General features: G+C 37.7%; 1 protein-coding gene and 2 long non-coding RNA genes across 4 annotated transcripts in view; 1 reads left to right on the top strand and 2 right to left on the bottom strand.

Annotated features, from left to right (window-relative positions):
* The window catches only part of LOC136265259 (uncharacterized), a 162,033-nt gene that overhangs the window by 60,026 nt on the left and 81,787 nt on the right, over window positions 1-20,220 (bottom strand). The gene's annotated exons all lie outside the window — the stretch shown is intronic.
* On the top strand, window positions 1,780-3,396 carry LOC136264249 (uncharacterized). 2 transcript variants are annotated; one of them, XR_010705022.1, is made up of 8 exons: window positions 1,780-1,998; window positions 2,048-2,114; window positions 2,160-2,271; window positions 2,320-2,420; window positions 2,470-2,709; window positions 2,765-2,821; window positions 2,873-2,934; window positions 2,991-3,396. It is a non-coding gene; the product is annotated as an uncharacterized lncRNA (long non-coding RNA). The 2 variants fall into 2 exon arrangements; XR_010705021.1 differs by having other exon boundaries at window positions 1,781-1,993.
* LOC136263608 (uncharacterized) lies at window positions 4,826-8,540 on the bottom strand. The gene is made up of 2 exons (XM_066058232.1): window positions 7,531-8,540; window positions 4,826-7,281 (listed from the first exon to the last, which is right to left on the bottom strand). Exons 1-2 carry the CDS (start codon window positions 8,538-8,540, stop codon window positions 5,061-5,063), a joined length of 3,231 nt encoding a protein of 1,076 aa, XP_065914304.1. The 3' UTR covers window positions 4,826-5,060.

Here is a 20,220-nt window from a genome sequence, read left to right as displayed (position 1 = left end):
AACTCGAATGATAAGATTTGGTTCGAGAGTTAAACAGTATTACAGGGCTAGTTTGTGGTAGGGTCTGGGAATTATGCCTGCATGATTTAAGTATAATGATAAAGGGAATATTCTGGCATTTTGAATCACTTAAGTCAGTATATAGCAGTCACCTACTCTTTACTCTATTACAACAGTGACTAAGCATCTTGCCAACTAATAGATAACTTTCCTGTATGATAGAACAACATTATTCAGGGGAGTATCCAGGAATTTCCAAAGTGGTTTCCAGATTGGGTGACCCCAGCTGCTGACAGATTATGTACATTAAAAAGCTTCAAAATTCACTAGATTTATGGTTTTGTGAATAGCATATAGACTATTTTCAATATGCGACCAGATTTTCCACACACATCCAATTCTATGCATTTGAAAGACCAAAACTTAATTAGTCGTCAAAGCACATACAAACCTCCATCGGTTAACCTATGTTGGTTCTTGCTACAGCCCAAAGTGCAAGCCAATACCTTATTGTAATTTGAAGTTATGAATCGTCAAAGTTGGTATATTAGATGTGTGTGGAAGACCCCTTTTTGCTAATCCGGTCACATAATATTATTTGCTTGGTTCCCTTTAAGTCCTAGCTAGCTATCCTGGTAATTGTTATGGTTTATTCTGGTCATGCAATGTCATTAGTCATCCAGATGAATTCTCCAATTAAAATCAAGATTTAGCTGCTACATTTTCAAGTTACCAAGTCTTACATCCATTATAAAAACGTGTTTCATTGTGAACATTCTATTAGAATAGTTTTTGACTGCTCTATTAGAATATGTCGATCTTTGTAAAGATTGGTATTACATAATCCACTTTTCAATGTAAGTTTGCTATTGCACTCTAGCTATACTTTCCTGCTTTGTTCCCATTTGTTCTCTGTGTTTGTGTTGCCAAACTAAGGTATTCCTCTATTATACAATTTAACATTTCAGGAGAAGTTTCCTTAATCCCAGGAAACCCTCTTAAAGATATTATTACTGCTCCAAAATCTTTCTAAATATTATAAATTGCAAAAAAGCCAAGCGTTTTTAAATACATTAATTTTTTAGGAATATTTTTGAGAATTTTAGTAACATTTCTGGAATAATAAGTACATATTGACAACTTTATGGAGATAATTCTCTGAATCCTACTTTGTGATCAGTGTCCAATTTTATCCCTAACATTGAAAACTTGTCAGATAGCTTAGTACTGGCCTCCAGACCCTCCTAGACTAGCTTCCTTCGAGGGCAGGATTGACTCTCCTCACTTTCATTTCAGCTTGGAGCCCTATTATCCGTGTGAAAAATAAACTGCCTAAAGTAACTATTCATAATGCATAATTCATGTTTTATTTCCAAAATTCATGTTTAATGTAAATTCACTAACAAATATCGACAAGGAATTCCCGGCTCTATGTCCAGCTTCACCCTCATGACAGAGATTGTGCTGTCTGATGTGAACAACCCTCTTAGTGAGGTCAAAGTGCACTGTTTTAAAGTAGTATTATTTATCGTATAGCTACCTCCTGTATCAAATCAGGATGTACAAGATACATTCTCAGTACTCTTGACTGTTGTTAAAATCTGTATACATATATTTTTTATTGTTTATGAGTAGTTTCCTCCTAGTATACATACCACCTTTCACCTATATGAACAAAATAACCTACTATATATAGTACGTTCGCGTTGAGCTGAATCCTGGGTTGTTGATTAAGAAGCCATACAAGATCAAAGGCTTTAAACATAATGTTTATGACGCATTTATTCGTAAACCCATGTTACGGGCATGCACTTAATTGTTGAGAATATGGCATCCAGTGCACCGTCAGCGAGTGCGGAGCGAAACCCTCTTGGAAAGAAATTAAACAGCCAAACGAAGTATCTACTTATGAAACTGTGGGAGTACTTTAAGCAAGAAGCGAAGAAATGTAAAGTTTCTATCAACATCACGGAGAGAATCTCGAATGCCACCGGTATTGTATGTAATGCCTTCGTTGCTGGGTTTTGGCATACATTACGCCACGCAGGGATTTCAAGGACATCCATTAGAATGGAGCACCGCAAGAAAGGCGGTTTATTTACGCCAAGAAAAAGGTACAAAATGCACTTTGCACAAGCCCGCTCAATTGTAATCGTCAGGTACAAATGTTCACGAGTCCATGTTGATGCAGACAGTTTTGACCCAGATACTATCAGACAAGATCCATTCATTTTATGGAAGGAAGGAAATCTATCGCTCTCAAAGATTTTGGTAAGTTAAATTTTGAAACCTGGAACTTTGTCACGTACTCCGTCTTAGGCCAAACTTAAGAATGATGGTGTTTTCTCTGGGGGTAGAACATTGCTTTAAAGAGTGTTGAGTGATATGGGGTTTAAGTACAAGACGATTAATGACAAGAGGTTAGCATTGAAACTGTTTGTGCTTTAATGTCACTACACGTATATGCAGGGTATGCTATGAGCAGCCCTGCACAGTCCATCAGCATCATAAATATTAAAGACGAACGAGGTGCAACAGAACTAAAAGAAGACCGGTTGTGTATTTGGATGAGACTTGGGTAATGAAGAACTTCTAGAGCAATTCCTCATCCTAATCAGCAGTGATAGTGAAGATGGTGATGGTGGTATTGATGAATCTTCCACTAGCAGCAACGGGTCCAAGTCTTCTTCTGGGCTTACTTCATCTGATGTAAGATTGTTTGATATTTGCAGCATTGGTGTTACAACTTGATTTTGTTCCCCAGGAGTCATCAGGTAGCCGGGATTAAACTCTGTGCAGTACATGAAAATATAGATGAAGTGTAAGTGTGTGCACTTTAATAAAAAATATCATTGCTTTATTGTGCTAGCAGAAGTTGAACATACCATCCCTTGTATATTAAATCAGTACAGGAGTGTTTGGAAGTCACTACAGGTGCTATCAGCCCAAATTCATACAAACAGTATTATTTCATTTGTTGAAACTTTTAGAGTTTTTTGGGAATGTAACTTCAAAAACAAAATGCTGGCTGGAAAAACTGTGTACATGTGTGGCGAAGTGATGAGAAAAGGATTAAAATGACAAATTGACTAAATGGGAACAGAAGACGATAGTCAGCTGTGGTGAATGTGAAGTAAAGTACATGTTGTTTGGCTCACTTGCAGGAACACCAATGCTGCATAACAGATTTTGAGCTGTTATAATTAGGTTTTTTTTCTCTTTTGAGGCTGAAGAAGTTTTTTACCTGAATATAAGCAGGCTACTTATCTTCTAAATACAGTGCAACGGTGGCCCCAGCTCTTCTACTTATGCAACTCTGTTTTACGCACACAAAATCTGTTTTATTTTTCTTGTAAAAGTGTATTACAGCCTCTTACATAACGGATGGTGAAATCATGCGTGTTGAGGGTGGGTGTGTGACGTCTGGCTTCGCCACAAACGTGTGTCAACATGACTATCAAAGGGCCGCACTTTAGAGGCTTCCCCATTGAAAATGTATGGCGAAACTTTACGGGAGTTTGTAAAAGACGGAATAAGGAATAGCGGAATAACTCGCATCATAACGAACGGGCATTTATATGGCTTATGCAATGTTAGGGTGATTGTACTGTTACAGCTGTGAACTCATCCCTCGTAGATATCCTTACAATGTAGGGTGATTGCGTGTACTGTTACAGCTGTGAACTACACTGCTTCGTCACTCATAGATGTCTTAGCGAAATGATTACTATACGCTCTTACTACTACTGTATGTAGCTAAGCTAGAATATACAGTAGTTAGCTATTAGTTTCGTTTTCGAGTCTTCATCCTTCCAGAGGAGGGATGAAACGAAACGACTGCCACGCCCCCTTTGCTCATGACGTTGGTACCATACTTAACATACAGTACCCGCTTACGAAGTGCAAAATTACATTTGATTATAGCTCTTACTAGCTACTACTGTTTGTAAAGTATGGTACCAATGTCGCGAGCAAAAGGGGGTGTGATAGCCGTTTCGTTCATCCCTCTACTGGAAGGATGAAGACTTAAAACGAAACTGATAGCTAACTACTGTATATTCTAGCTGAGCTAGCGCAATGATACTTAGCTACATACAGTAGTAGTAAGAGCGTATAGTAATCACTTCGCTAGGACGGCTATGAGCGACGAAGCAGTGTAGTTCACAACTGTAACAGCACACGCAATCGCCCTAACATTGCAAGGATATCTACGACGGATAAGTTCACAGCTGTAACAGTACAATCACCCTAACATTGCATAAGAAGCCATATTGATATAAAACGCCCATTCGTTGTGACTCGAGTTATTCCGCTATTCCGTTATTCCTTATTCCGCCTTTTACAAACTCCCAAACTTTACAGTGTCATAACTGGAGTGTCTTACATTCGAATGAAGCGCTTTTAATATATTTTTAGCAGATCGAGAAGCGCTACGTATCGAGCAATACAGGAGGCCCTGTGATGTAGCAATCGTAAGTTATTAATCATTTTTGAGGGTTCAGCTCAACGCGAACGTACTATAGTTTAGCATAATGGCGTAACTCTAAAAATAGCTCCAAATCATGCATGTGCACCTTTTCATAAAACCATGAAATTTTCCACATAAGTAATACTCCTCATGACATGTATTTTTGATATAGTGCCATTGCAGATTTGACCTTTGGTGGATTTATGGCCAGTTTTACACAGAAACTTGACCATATCTGTCTTTATCTCCCTGAGGCATTTCAGTATTACTTGTAAAACATGGTGCCAAAGTTAGGCCAACATAATAAGATTCCTTGTTTCCCGTCACCTTGAGAGCAATCAACTAGTGAGGGCGGGAGGTTATTATTATTAATAACTAAAATTTTATTATTTTGTACATTAATGTTTTAACAGCTATACAGTGTACTTTCAAACCTTTGAAAATGACAAACTTATAAAAACTGTAAAACACAAGTTAGTATCTCTACAATATATTTCCATACAATACACTCAAAAGTAATAATTTACAAGCCTGTTTCAAATACATCTCTACAATACACTTTTTTGCTTACACATAATTCTTTCCACAAGTTTTAAGTGTGTTCCTTAGTCTTGGGTCTCTTGATGGGTGTTTTCCCTTCTTCCTTACAGTCTGTGCACATTGGAAGATTAACAATGCCTTCTGACATGACTTCTATTGCACAGTAACAACATATCAGTTCAAATCCACAAGAATAATAGAGTTTTTCGATATGATCACTGCAAGCATGGTCCTTAACACAAACACCGTTTAGTCTGCCTGGAAGATTTAAATCTGAAAATAAAACACCGCATGTATATGACACATCATCAAGACACTTTGCAAGTGTTGCAACCTCTTGCCGATTCAATTTGTGCCTACAGAACATTAACCGCCATTTATCACACTCTTCACACTGAACTAACATCCCCACATTCTTTACATGTTGCTGGCTAGGGGTAAAGTCAATCTTTCGTCTGACTTGTCTAGTAAGAGAAGGACGATGTTGTTCGGTAGTAGTGGTCTGTCCGTAGATCTCTGAGAAACTTTTATAGTGATCATCATTTTCGGGAATCGGATCTGGCAGGTATGCTAGTGTTTCAAATACCTGTGCATCCATACGCACTGGTTTACATATAGTACATGAAGATTGCCCACACTTTTTGATTTGAAAAGAATAGTGCCTTACTTGACAACAGTGCTCAATAAATTTGCACATTGCAGTTTTTGTTTTCAGCAGTTTTTTAGTAGTGGTATCCATTGTAACAGTTGTATCAATTAGTAGTAGTACAGACCAAAACTCATGAATCTCCTCATCAGTAGCAACTGCATATGAATCAAAAGCTTCTCCTTTTAATTCCAAACGTATAAAAATACTTTTCAGTAAATCAATAGCAGGCTTTAAAGTTGATGCAACATCTTCCTTCCTTGAAGAAGCAGCTTCTCTCAATTGTTGTAAATTATTAGCATTGCTAATAGCTGACTCAAAATCATCCGACAGTTTTGTCCTCATCAACCCCACGCATTGTAATCTGACATTTAGTAATGACATTATCCTTTCAACTGGGTTTTTCCATGAATGATTAGGTGCAGTCCTACAAGCAACTAAAAAATCCAAATTAAGATTCAAAAACAAAGCAATAAGAGATAACTGTACTGAAACGTAAGTAAGCCTGTGATCCGGCCCTCCATCACAGTAAATAAATAGAATAGTTTTAAGACCCAAGGTCTCCGTAAGCACACCATAAAGCTCACTAGCATGACACAAAGGTGAAGAAGATTGAAAGACAGCATCTTTTAAGCCTATCAACACTTTCCCCCTGTACCATGAGCCCTCAAAATTTTCAGGTATGTTTATCTGTAAGACAACACTAGGGATTAAGGAAAACTTGGTAAAATCATGGTCTCCTACTGCAAATATTTGTGATTGTGATACAATTACTTGCCTGCCCCGTTCTACTGCAGCAACTGGGTATCCTGGTTCTCCTATTTTTATGCGATGTTTATCATCAATAGAAATGAACACAGAGTGACTTCGGTATTTCACAGCAAGTTCACGCTGATACCTGAATAGTGCTGCACAGTAATGCTCATCTGGATGAGACTTTCGAACCAACCTCTTTTGAACAACATGCTTCAACTTTAGTTTTCCATGATAATGCATCGAAACCTTTGCACGGGGATTTTTGGGTGAGAAATTCAACCTGACCCAGGCTTCAGAGGGAATGGGAGCATCTGGGGGGCACTTTTGTTTAACCTGGCTAATCATATCTCGAACAGATATGGCTGTTGCCATGTAACTTATTTCTGAGTCACCATGTCGTCGGTCATGCACTGCTGAGCACTCAGCAATAAATTCATTGCATTTTGTCCAGAAGACATCATACTGTGCAGCACGACCTTCATTTTGATGACGCAAATCAACAAGTACATCGTCATCTTCTAAGGCAAGTGCTTCACTTATCCTCTCATCAATATGTTGCTCATCTAATGTGCGTGATGCACTGCAATCATTAGTCAACTCACGATATACAGTCCTCAACTCATATGGTTTGGCTCCTTGCATGAAGTGACCAAAATGATGTATAAACTCTTGTCTCATTGCTCTGGTATGGTAAACTGGCATATCATCATTCAACTTTGATATAACCTTTTGATTTACTGACAAAGACTCTTGAACAGAAAAATTTTCTGGAACCCGCCACACAAATATTTGATTCATTACAGAGCCTCCAGGGGTGTATGTATAGATCAGAATAGGTACAGAAATTCCCTTTTCCAAAGTTTGAAAATACCTGCATAATGACATAATATTTGAAAACTTAAATTACACATGTAGATATGCAACATTCATTAGATATTAGGTAATTGGATTATCATATAAATACTTGTATCCATTATTTACCCATGGCCATTTCTATGCTATTGTTGAATTATCTCCTAACAACCTAGAGAATACCATCCCATTAAACATAATATTGTTTTAACATGACATCACACTATATTAAACAAGCCCCCATGCACGCGCACGCACACACACTCACTTGTAGCGCTGCTTTCGATTTCCAGGAGCAAAGCTTATCATAGCAATAGGCTGATAAGGTTCTTTACTCTGTAGAGCTCTATCAATGGTTATCATTGAGCAAGGTAGCTCTGAGGATATTTTAGGAATATATTCAGTATGTGACGACTCACTAGGAGTTGTAGATGGACAATTCATGGCATGATGAAGCTTTTGAGCCTTGGTTTTCTCTTGTAAATAAGTGGCATACACACTTAACGACGACATTAACTCTGTAGTTGCTGCCTTTAAATCCTTGTATAACTCCTTTTTGAACCAACTAGCTTGCAAGCAGTCTTGTAATGCTAGGGAATGTGCTGAAATTTCAGAGCGGCTCAAGCTATCTTTAGTTCGTTTGCGATGTTTATGCTTTTCAGGGCAGTTGTATCCAACAAAACGGGAAAAAATTTCAGGAATTCTTGGTGCCCTATCATTGATTGTGTCCTGATGCCCGTCAATGTACCAAAGTACATCACAAAGAGTTTCTAAGTACGGAACACCGTATCTTTGAGGGTCTGTCCATTTAATTCCCATTGCTTTCATTAAAGAAATAGCATCATTATACAAACGATCTTTACTACTTTTTATAGCCTTCTGAAATGGCAACCCATTATCTGCAAGTTGGACTCGCCGCTGAGCAGCCATCATCACATCAAATGCATTTGGCCGTCCACTATTAACTGACATCATTTCTTCTGAGGTGCTGGGCGGTATTAGCTCTACAGCAAACTTGACGTAGATACCAAATTGTGAGCAAACTGGTATGACACACTGGTCAATTCCAGACACTATCAGTTCATCTATCTTGTTCCCTACAAACATTCTTAATAACCTCGCCTTCTTTAATTCCTCTGATACTTCAATATGGTATTTTCCAGCCTTTATACAACAAAAGAACTCACTGAAAGTTAAGTTTTCTTCGTGGAAATCAACAATAGTCCACGGAACTACCACTCTACCCAATACTATGGTAACTTGTACGCTTAGGTACATTTATAGAGTTTCTTGCGTATATACAAGCCACGTGGCAAAGAATATTCTCGAACATAAAGCAAAAATCACCGTAAGAACACGGAAATATTTCGTATTTCTAAATACTAAATTACAATAATAATTACCAATGCGGCAAGTAAAGTGGTATGCGGGCGGGTGACGGGAAACAAGGAATTAATAAATGCTGGCCTTAATTTGAATAAAACATAGTCCGGCTTGGTTGCGTGTGGGTAGCAGGCCAGACTGTTTATGTGCCTTTGTTCAATTGTCAACTTTCATTTTTCAAATGTACTTTTCAGCAATATTTCATATTTCTGAAATAATTTCAGAGGTGACCTACAACATTTTAGGTAGTTAGTTACCTACCCCTCAAGGCAATGGTCAATTTTCCTTATTACAAAGGTCACTATAGTCTCACGTGGCCAGACTGCTTTTACTCTTTGTCATTGTCAAATTAATGGCTTCAGTTGCATTTCTAAATACTTAAATGATAAGATTTTAACACTAAAGTATTGCTGGGGAGTGAATATATATTTGTTACAACTAGATAATATAGCTAGACTGGAGCATGCTCCAGGGCAGAATCCCCTTTAAAGAAGTCTGGATCCACTCCTGCACTTTTTGTATGTATGTAATTACCCATTCTACTCCTGTATTGCATTTCAAAATGTATGTATAAAAGTGCATGCATATAAATTAAAGTTCTTTATGAACATAAACAGTACCGTAACTCACTTTATTTTTGTGTAAAAATATTATCGTATGATTTACGTAAATGACTGCTCTATTAGAGTATTTCGATCTTGTATAAAAATTTTCGTGCAAGAAATGCTTGTACAACTTTTGCATACGGAAATTATTTTACAACAACAAAAAAAGCAAATGTGACCGGATTTCATATAACAAGGCTTCCACACACACAAAATCAAACTTACGATTTTACCAGAAATGGATTGCTGGTCTAATACACTATCATATTTCACACTGTACTTCCTTCAGCACTGGCAAGTCTGGTTTCTGTAGCAGCTTTCTTCCGACCCTGTCAAAGCCACGAGTGTGAGATTGGCACCATTAAATGGCCATGGCTTTGTGATAATGGTGTGTAGTGAGCTGGGACTTCACAGAGAGCTCGCCAATAGTGTTCTCAGTCAATTTGGAGTAATTTGAGGGCCATGGAGGGCCATGGAGAGCCCAAACTTGGCCTCTGGCCTCCAATCGTCTTCTTACTCCATTTTATACCCGTATATTAAGACCACCGTCCACCCCCACCCTCCCACCCTTAGTACTACCCCCACCCTCCCACCCTTAGTACTACCATCTGTGATATTATTACCCGCTCGAAAAAAGCTGCTCAAAACAGGGCAAATTTTGGGTATCAGAAATGTATACACCCACTCAGTGATAGCTAGTGAACAGATGAACAATTGGTGCAAATTTTGTTTGCACAGCTGTAGGCACTGGGAAGTTATTACACAATGATTCCTTAAAATCGCCATATCTCCTAACAAAGCTTTGTGCGTCGAAGCCTTGTTTTGTCAAATCCAGTCACAAATTACGGTAAAAGTCAATCCATTAAATCTCTAAGTTTCCAAAAAGATGCTCCACAATACCACAGTTTTTTAAAGGCTTATAAGCTTTATAGTGCAATGTTAAAGTTGTAATGGTACACTAGTGTAGCATGCATGAATACAAATTGCACTAAAGGTACAAAATCTGGTAACAAGTACCAGTATATGAATCAGAAATCAGTTCCTAACCATAAGTTGAAATAAATATAAAAATCTTTGAAAGCAGTTAGATTCAGTGATAATGCTGGCTGTAGTTGCTTTTTATAGTGTTATTGGTGTTAAGCTAGCAGAATTAAATATTTTACAACTTCTTTAGATAAAACATCTTTAGATTGCATTAGCAGTGGAAATGGGGGAAGGGAAGCTATGGTCCCCACTTTTATCAGCCATTGTTTGTGAAAGAAGATCAAGGTGCACTACAATAATAGGGCCATTATATCTCAAAGAACTATGAATATCTGGTTAATATGTATCTAATCAAAAACAGCCAAGCTGCAAAAAAAGGTGCGGCCCCCAAAAAGGCCATGGTGAAAAAAGATGTGAAATCTAAGGTGGCGGCCAAGAAATGGCTGTGATGGTAGGTTAATGGTTACATTTTAATAACGACAATTCAGGGGAATTTTGTGCCACTTGGTCTTGGCACCAAATTCACCTGAATTGTCGTTATTAAAATGTAACCATTAACCTACCATCACAGCCATTTCTTGGCCGCCACCTTGGATTTCACATCTTTTTTCACCATGGCCTTTTTGGGGGCCGCACCTTTTTTTACAGCTTGGCTGTTTTTGATTAGATATCACTTCTTTTTGTATTTGTATACTGCAAAGCTGGCCTATGGCTGGCTTTGGGGCTTTTTTAACCCGTGTGTTTTTTTCTTTACCACAGGAAGAAGAAAAGAACTTAAAGAAGATTTGTAATACTTCAATTATTTTTGATTTTATTAGTAATTATACAAATTATATACATATATTTATTACATGCCCATTATTCCCCACAGGATATTTTTTTGCAGCTGATCTCTCTACTGGGTGACTTGAAATGTAACTGAACTATATACAGGATGGTTTCTTTGTAGCTGAACTCTCTACAAGGTGACCTCTTCTAGCTGGTCTCTCTACAGGGTGATTTGTTTGCAGCTAAACTCTCTACATGGTGGTTTCTTTGTAGCTGAACTCTCTACATGATGGTTTCTTTGTAGCTGAACTCTCTATAAGGTGACTTCGTGTAGCTGAACTCTCTACAGGGTGATTTTTTTGTAGCTGAACTCTCTACAGGGTGATTTGTTTGCAGCTGAATTCTCTACATGATGGTTTCTTTGTAGCTGAACTCTCTACAAGGTGACTTCATCCAGCTGATCTTTCTACAGGGTGATTTGTTTCTAGCTGAACTCTCTACAGATGACTTGTTTGCAGCTAAACTCTCTACATGGTGGTTTCTTTGTAGCTGAACTCCCTACATGATGGTTTCTTTGTAGCTGAACTCTCTACAAGGTAACTTCTTCTCTACAGGGTGATTTGTTGTAGTTGAATTCTCTACAAGGTGGTTTGTTTGAGGCTGAACTCTCTACATGGTGGTTTCTTTGTAGCTGAACTCTCTACAGAGTGATTTGTTTGCAGCTGAACTCTCTACATGATGGTTTCTTTGTAACTGAACACTCTACAAGGTGACTTCTTCTAGCTGATCTTTCTACAGGGTGATTTGTTTGTAACTGAACTCTCTACATGATGGTTTCTTTGTAGTTGAACTCTCTACAAGGTGACTTCTAGCAGATCCCTCTACAGGGGGATTTATTTGTAGCTGAACTCTCTACAAGTGATTTATTTGCAGCTGAACTCTTTATGTGGTGGTTTCTTTGTAGCTGAACTCTCTACAAGGTGACCTCTTCTAGCTGATCTCTCTACAGGGTGATTTGTTTCTAGCTGAACTCTCTACAGGTGATTTTTTGCAGCTAAACACTCTACATGGTGATTTCTTTGTAGCTGAACTCTGTACATGATGGTTTCTTTGTAGCTGAACTCTTTACAAGGTGACTTCTTCTAGCTGATCTTTCTACTGGGTGATTTGTTTGCAGCTGAACTCTCTACATGGTGGTTTCTTTGTTGCTGAACTCTCTACAAGGTGAATTCTTTTACCTGATCTCTCTACAGGGTAATTTGTTTGTAACTGAACTCTGTACAAGGTGCGTTTTTGTGGGTGATCTCACTGCAGGTTGATTTGTTTGTAGCTGAACTCACTAAAGAGTGATTTGCTTGTAGCTGAACTCCTTGCATTGTGTTTAGTTTCTAGCTGATCTCTCTACAGGGTGATTTGTTTGTAGCTGATCTCTCTACAAGTTGATTTGTGTGTAGCTGATCTCTCTGCAGGTTGATTAATTTGTAGACAGTGTAATTTGTTTGTAGCTGAACTGTCTATAAGGTGATTTGTTTGTAGCTGATCTCTCTGCAGGTTGATTTGTTTTAGCTGAACTCTCTACAGGGTGATTTACTTGTAGCTGAACTCCTTACATTGTGTCTAGTTTGTAGCTGATCTCTCTACAGGGTGATTTGTTTGTAGCTGATCTCTCTACAAGTTGATTTGTGTGTAGCTGATCTTTCTACAGGTTGATTTGTTTGTAGCCGATCTCTCTACAGGGTAATTTGTTTGTAGCTGAACTCTGTACAAGGTGCTTTTTTTGTAGGTGCTTTTTTTGTAGGTGATCTCACTGCAGGTTGATTTGTTTGTAGCTGAACTCACTAAAGGGTGATTTGCTTGTAGCTGAACTGCTTACATTGTGTCTAGTTTCTAGCTGATCTCACTACAGGGTGATTTGTTTGTAGCTAATCTCTCTACAAGTTGATTTGAGTGTAGCTGATCTCTCTGCAGGTTGATTAATTTGTAGCCGATCTCTCTACAGTGTAATTTGTTTGTAGCTGAACTGTCTATAAGGTGATTTGTTTGTAGCTGATCTCTCAGCAGGCTGATTTGTTTGTAACCGATCTCTCTACAGGGTAATTTGTTTGTAGCTGAACTCTCCATAAGGTGATTTGTTTGCAGCTGAACTCTCTACATGGTGGTTTCTTTGTTGCTGAACTCTCTACAGGGTGTTTTGCTTGTAACTGAACTCTCTGCAGGGTGATTTGTTTCTAGCTTATCTCTAGCTCTACAGGTTGATTTGTGTGTAGCTGGTCTCTCTACAAGCTGATTTGTTTGTAGCTGATCTCTCTGCAGGTTGATTTGTTTGTAGCTGATCTCTCTACAAGTTGATTTGTTTGTTGCTGATCACTCTAAAAGTTGATTTGTTTGTAGCTGAACTCTCCAAAGTGTTTTGTTTGTAGCTGACCTCTCTTCAGGGTGATTTGTTTCTCTCTACATTGTGTCTAGTTTGTAGCTGATCTCTCTACAGGGTGATTTGTTTGTAGCTGATCTCTATACAAGTTGATTTGTGAGTAGCTGATCTCTCTGCAGGGTGATTTGTTTGTAGCCGATCTCTCTACAAGGTAATTTGTTTGTAGCTGAACTATCTATAAGGTGATTTGTTTGTAGCTGATCTCTCTGCAGATTGATTTGTTTTAGCTGAACTCTCTACAGGGTGATTTGTTTCTAGCTTATCTCTCTACAGGTTGATTTGTGTGTAACTGATCTCTCTACAAGCTGATTTGTTTGTAGCTGATCTCTCTGCAGGTTGATTTATTTCTAGATGATCTCTCTACAGGTTGATTTGTTTGTTGCTGATCGCTCTAAAGGTTGATTTGTTTGTAGCTGAACTCTCTGCAAAGTGTTTTGTTTGTAGTTGATCTCTCTACAAGATGATTTTTTGTAGCTGACCTCTCTTCAGGGTGATTTGTTTCTAGCTGATATCTCTACAGGGTGATTTTTTGTAGCTGACCTCTCTTCAGGGTGATTTGTTTCTAGCTGATCGCTCTACAGGTTGGTTTGTTTGTAGCTGAACTCTCTACAGGGTGATTTGCTTGTAGCTGAACTCCTTACATTGTGTCTAGTTTCTAGCTGATCTCTCTACAGGGTGATTTGTTTGTAGCTGATCTCTCTACTAGTTGATTTGTGTGTAGCTGATCTCTCTGCAGGTTGATTTGTTTTAGCTGAACTCTCTACAGGGTGATTTGCTTGTAGCTGAACTACTTACATTGTGTCTAGTTTCTAGCTGATCTCTCTACAGGGTAATTTGTTTGTATCTGATCTCTCTACAAGTTGATTTGTTTGTAGCTGATCTCTCTGCAGGTTGATTTGTTTTAGCTGAACACTCTACAGGATGATTACTTGTAGCTGAACTCCTTACATTGTGTCTAGTTTCTAGCTGATGTCTCTATAGGGTGATTTTTGTATAGCTGATCTCTCTACAAGTTGATTTGTGTGTAGCTGATCTCTCTGCAGGTTGATTTGTTTGTAGAAGATCTCTCTACAGGGTAATTTGTTTGTAGCAGAACTCTCTATAAGGTGATTTGTTTGTAGCTGATCTCTCTGCAGGTTGATTTGTTTTAGCTGAACTCTCTACAGGGTGATTGCTTGTAGCTGAACTCTCTACAGGGTGATTTGTTTCTAGCTTATCTCTCTGTAGGTAGATTTGTGTTGATTTGTTCATTGCTGATCGCTCTAAAGGTTGATTTGTTGTAGCTGAACACTCTGCAAAGTGTTTTATTTGTAGCTGATCTCTCTACAGGATAATTTGTTTGTAGCTGAACTCTCTCCACAGTGACTTGTGTGTAGCTAAATTCTCTAGAGAGTGACTTAATTGTAGCTGAATTCTCTACAGGGTGCATGACTTGTTTATAGCTGAACTTTCTTCAGTGTGACTTGTAATGTTCTGAATCTCTATAGTGATATATTTGCTTAACTCTCCACATGGTGATGCTTAACTCTCCACATGGTGACTTGCTTCTTGCTGAACTGTCTATAAGATTAACTGTTTGCAGCTGAACTCCCTACAGAATAACTTGTGATGTAATAAAATTCTATAATGGAGTAAATAAATTAGCCGAATGCTCTATTAGGGTGACTGTTCTATTAGAGTATCTCGATCTCGCATTTGCTACACGGAGTTGGCTTTAGAATCATAACTCAGTGGTTTGTAATCCGATTCTTCTGTACTACTGCAAGGACTTTCCATGAAGATTATTCCAGCTATACACCGATTTTCAGCTCATTGCTCTAAGCGGTTTGCCTAGTAGGCGTGAAAACTAATACTTTTTTATTCATAAAAATCGATCGCGTAATTGTGACACAAGTTGGGTTTTGTGTCATATCTCCATGGTCTTTATCTCGATTCCTTTCAAACCATGCACCAAAAGGCACTCCTACGATGGTTATTCCATCTACATAGCAATTTTCAACTCATTCCATGAAGCGGTTTACCCTGTAGGTGTGAAAACAAATCGATCTTGTTTTACGCGAATAATCGGTCATAACTCCTGAACCATTCATCGGATTTGTACCAAATTTGATGCTAGGATTCGCCGTTGGACTCCCTTTCTGTGTGCCAAATTTCATGGCGATCGGAGTACGCGTTTGCTTGTTATAGCAATTTTTGCAAGTGTGCGAAAAGACGAAGAAGAAAAAAAAAAACGAAGAAAAAAAAACGAAGCTTTGGCAGCTCGTATCTCGGAAATGGCTGGAGCGATTTCCTTCAAATTTGGAATGTAGACTCCCCTGGCTGGCGGGCAACTGTGTAGCAAGTTTGGTTTCAATCGGATAAGTGATCACTGAGATACAAAGGTGTGAAAATGACGTTTTCGTTCTTCCTGTCAATATACTCACGGGTGTGGCGCGCCGGCTTCTTGGGCCGCACGACACACTACCGTGTGTCTTGATTTTGCAATGACACAGTGGAAACAGTCCTAAATACGTACTATTTCAGAGCTTTACAAGTCTAAAATTTTCCTGGGAGCATGCCCCCAGACCCCCTAGATTGAATCAATTTCTGTTTTATACTCAAACATTAACTGAAACTTTCACTGTCAAAGTTGGTTCCTTCACTCTGCGGCCTGCATGCTCAACTGTATACCTGCTGCATTTAAACTGTGCATTTTGCTCACAATGTTTAATATATTCTGTAAAAATCAGGGCAAAATTTGCAAAATTCTCCTCTGAAAAATGGATTTTTGTTCACAACAGCATTCCATACTTTACATGGTTGTTAGTCTTAGCTGCTTTCATGTGGGAATTGTTTGCACAAGACAGCTACTGAGAATTTGCCAAATTCTCTCCCTCTTCAGAGAGCCATGCAAGGCTATGTATACATAATATCAAGAGTAAATGCATGTTATTAGCTATAGCTAACCTCATAAATAAGAAAGTCCCAGAAAGCTATACATGTAGTGTACTTCATAAGATCACCTGCTAGTCTCATACGTATATATGATATTACACTGTACTACATGTTAGCAAGAGTTTATAATTCTTGATGTTAGCCATGGTCATGAAATAACCATATTATTAATGTTTGGAATCTACTTCGCATGGTTGTTATAATGAGGCGGTCTTATCATAGAGATGGTCTTTGTATAGAGGTGACCACAATATATGTGACCCAGTCTGTGAAAAGGGGTCTTATAACCTTTCCAAATTATCACGTTTCACTAATCATAACTCCTCATATTTTTAACCTATCACCTTCATATTACACCAAGCCATAGTGCTATGTTAGGGGTGTAAGGGTACTAAATTTCAGGGTGATACAACATTCACAAGTCAAATTTACAGGTTGCCAAGTACATGCAATTGAAAAGGCTTTATATATGACCCTTTTTGCAGACCGGGTCACATATAGTAGTGTATTTTATAAGTTCTTAGAAATTTCAGTTTCAATTTTAGTTTTAAGTTTCACAACACAGTGCTCACACATGATTACAATGTTACCATCAAAGGAGAATTTAAGAGAGGGAGTGCTTGGGCCCTCTCTCTGCACTAGTGAAGGTAATTATAATAAGCAATGAAAGGATAGAAAGAGACAAGGGAAGGTCTGATATCATCTCTTCTATACTGGTGTACCAGCCTCATAATTTCTAGCATAATTTATTAATATATCCAGCATAATAGGATGCTTTTGATATACTGTAAATTGTCTGAAAAATGCACATCATGAAAAAAGGTTGACATAGCTACAGTATTATTTTAGAGATGCACACAAAAAGTTAGTAGCCTTGCTATTTGAGACTACTCTCAGTAACTGTATAGAGCAGTCAGATAAACAATGACATGTATATATAAGATCACAATAATGATAAACGAAATGAACAATTTTTGGTGTTTAACTTTCAATCCATTGTTCACAAACCAATTATAAAGTGCAAATTTAAATTTGTTAGCACAATAATTATGGAGGGTGAGGCAAAAGTTTGATCACATGTGATTATGAGCACAATAGGCAGAATTTTTGAGCACTTGCATTTTGTGAGTCAACACTAAAGTTCACCACTCTAGTAACTCTGAACTTCCAAACCAGATGCTCTAAAATAACCACAATGAGCTAGACTGGAAATTCCCAAGTGCACCCTCTGATGAATTGAAATTTAAGGATTTTTGAGAACAGTTGCAATATTTTGACGGCCGTTGTTGAAGTGTTATTATATTCTGGAAGTTGTAACCTTATGCAACTTACCAGCTTTACTAAAACATAGCTAATGCATTACGCTATATGTGCCCACTAGCTCTATTATTTTTAGACTGATTAATGATCAGTGACTTTTGGGCTTACAATACATATAATATGTAATAAAGTTCAGTTTAAGTTGATACAATCTTTTAGAAAGTACAAATTTACCATTGAGAATATGTTCATAGAGCTCTCAAGTATACACTTCACATGTTGAGTGTGCTTTACACACTGCATGTGCTAGCTATCAACCTTTTACCATCATGACTTTTCTTAGATGAATTTTATCTTGTTAGCACCCCCTCCCATGTGAAATCTCATAGCTAAATCCATCTGAACTTCACCCTGAAATTTAATGGCTACATAATGGAATTATTATAATAGCAATTTTCTCCTTTAGTGTGTGGGTATCTATGCATGCATGTGGTCACTGGAGTTTTATGAATAACTCCACTTACAACACTTTTAACGCTCTTACATCTACATTTATAAATTTGACTCTTAAATACAGTTACTGCAATTTCAAATATAGCTTAATAATTTGTAAATGGTCCAGTTGCTTCACACCCAGCTGAGTCAAGTACAACCAAATTAAATATCTCCACTGCATACATGCTATACCATATAGAGGACTGTTGATTGGTGTCGATAAGATCTAGACTTTAGAATAATAGATATCTCATTGTGTGGGCTTATATCAAGACAAGGGGTGTATCCAGGATTCTTCCAAGTTGGTTTCCAGAATTAGCCGCTGACAGATTTTGAACTTTAAGTCTTATGACACTCTAATGATATATTCTAATAGAACAGTCAGATATATTCTAATAGAGCAGTCAGATATATTCTAATAGGGCAGTCAGATATATTCTAATAGAGCAGTCAGATATATTCTAATAGGGCAGTCAGATATATTCTAATAGAGCAGTCAGATATAATTCTAATAGAGCAGTAAAAACTAGAGCATTCATAACAGAATGCAATTGTAAAATGGGTGTTACAGAATAAAATTGTGAAACTACCTTGAAATTTAATGAATGATTTAGTATCTCAATCTTGAATTTTTGATTTCAATTGAATGTCTAGTTCTCCCTTAATCTATCTTTGATAATCTGGTGTTTCTCAGGCTGCTGCAAGGCTACAAAATTGAAATTTCAGAGTGGGTTTCCGGAACCCCCTAAATACGCCTCTATAGACTTTATAGAATAAGCTAGGTGATATAGCAACCCTTGGAAGTTATATATAGACTATATATATGCTCTATGCAGCCAACCTACTACACTCTAACAATAAAGTGTGCTTTGCACACAAAAATGTGCCCCGTGACACCAAAACAGCACACTTTGGTGTCACAGGGCACAGTTTTTTTGTGTGCAAAGCACACTTTATTTTTTTAGAGTGTAGATAATAGCCAAGTTAATTAATTTCCCCATCATTTTCACATTTCAAGATGTCATTGGCCTTCCTTAGAATAACCGTCATTTTACGGACATCATCTGTTGATCCTATATAGGGGAGAGAACAATTAATTTAGCTCAGTATGATGTTTGAAAATATATGGTGCTGCACAACTTACGTTGCCTTTCTTCTTGCCTTGCCTTTTCCTAAGCTTTTCCATGGAAGTGTCCCAATATTGCAGTTGCTTTTTATAGACTTTTCATGGTCTCGAATTTTCTTGGAAAACACTTCACACATCTCTAGGTAGTCCTTAATCTGTAGTTTAAACTAAGAAAAAAGCTTAAGCTTTGAAAATACACGAAAAGAAGCACCTTTTCATGGTCGTCATTCATATTTGACACTTCCCTCACAATATATTCATTGCCCCTCTTTAGATCATCTACTAGAAGTTGAAAGGAACATTTGCACATGAGTTTATCAATGCTACATTGACAGCTATCTAACACAGCATGTGTCTGAACTAACCCGACGTATTATTCCTAGACAAAAACCTTCCATTCTTGACTTAGTATTTACATCAGACCCAAACTCTATACAAGAAGTACCCCTTAGGTTCCAGTGATCATGACTGTGCATTGTTTAGCAAACAGATTGATGATACCCTGTAATTTTAAGTACAACTATATGAAAGGAGATTATTCAACTTTAAACACTGAGTTTAATGGGGTGGACTGGGATACACTTTTGTGTCATGAATCAATTGATATCAATTGGAACCTCTTCAAGAATACAGTACCAACTATCTCTTTCAAGTATATCCCTAAAACTACCAAGAAACCTACTAGCAACAAACCATCTTGGTGGTACACTCAAATTAGCAAAACCATTAAGGAAAAGCAACAACTTTACTCACATTATAAGTTCACACATTCTGATGATGATTATGCTGCATATGTTGTAAAAAAGGAACCAGGTCAAGTCTATGATAACATCTGCTAAAGTACAACATGATAAAGTTTTAATACAAAACCTTTCTTCTAATCGCAAAGCCCTGTATGGTTATGTGAGAGATAAAAGCAAAGTTAAGCCCACCATTAGTAAAGCTTGATGGATCCTTGATTGATGGTTGTTG

This window comes from Dysidea avara, chromosome 8 (assembly GCF_963678975.1).
Source record: "Dysidea avara chromosome 8, odDysAvar1.4, whole genome shotgun sequence".
NCBI classification, from domain to species: Eukaryota; Metazoa; Porifera; class Demospongiae; order Dictyoceratida; family Dysideidae; genus Dysidea; species Dysidea avara.
The sequence above is the reverse complement of the archived record's forward strand: the minus strand, read 5'-3'. Positions and strand labels throughout refer to the sequence as shown.

Excerpts from the sequence above, each read along its gene's own strand:
- LOC136263608 (XM_066058232.1), bottom strand. The coding sequence starts at position 8,540 with ATGTACCTAAGCGTACAAGTTACCATAGTATTGGGTAGAGTGGTAGTT. Across the intron at positions 7,282-7,530 it reads AATCGAAAGCAGCGCTACAA|GTATTTTCAAACTTTGGAAA; the intron begins GTGAGTGTGTGT and ends GTCATTATGCAG.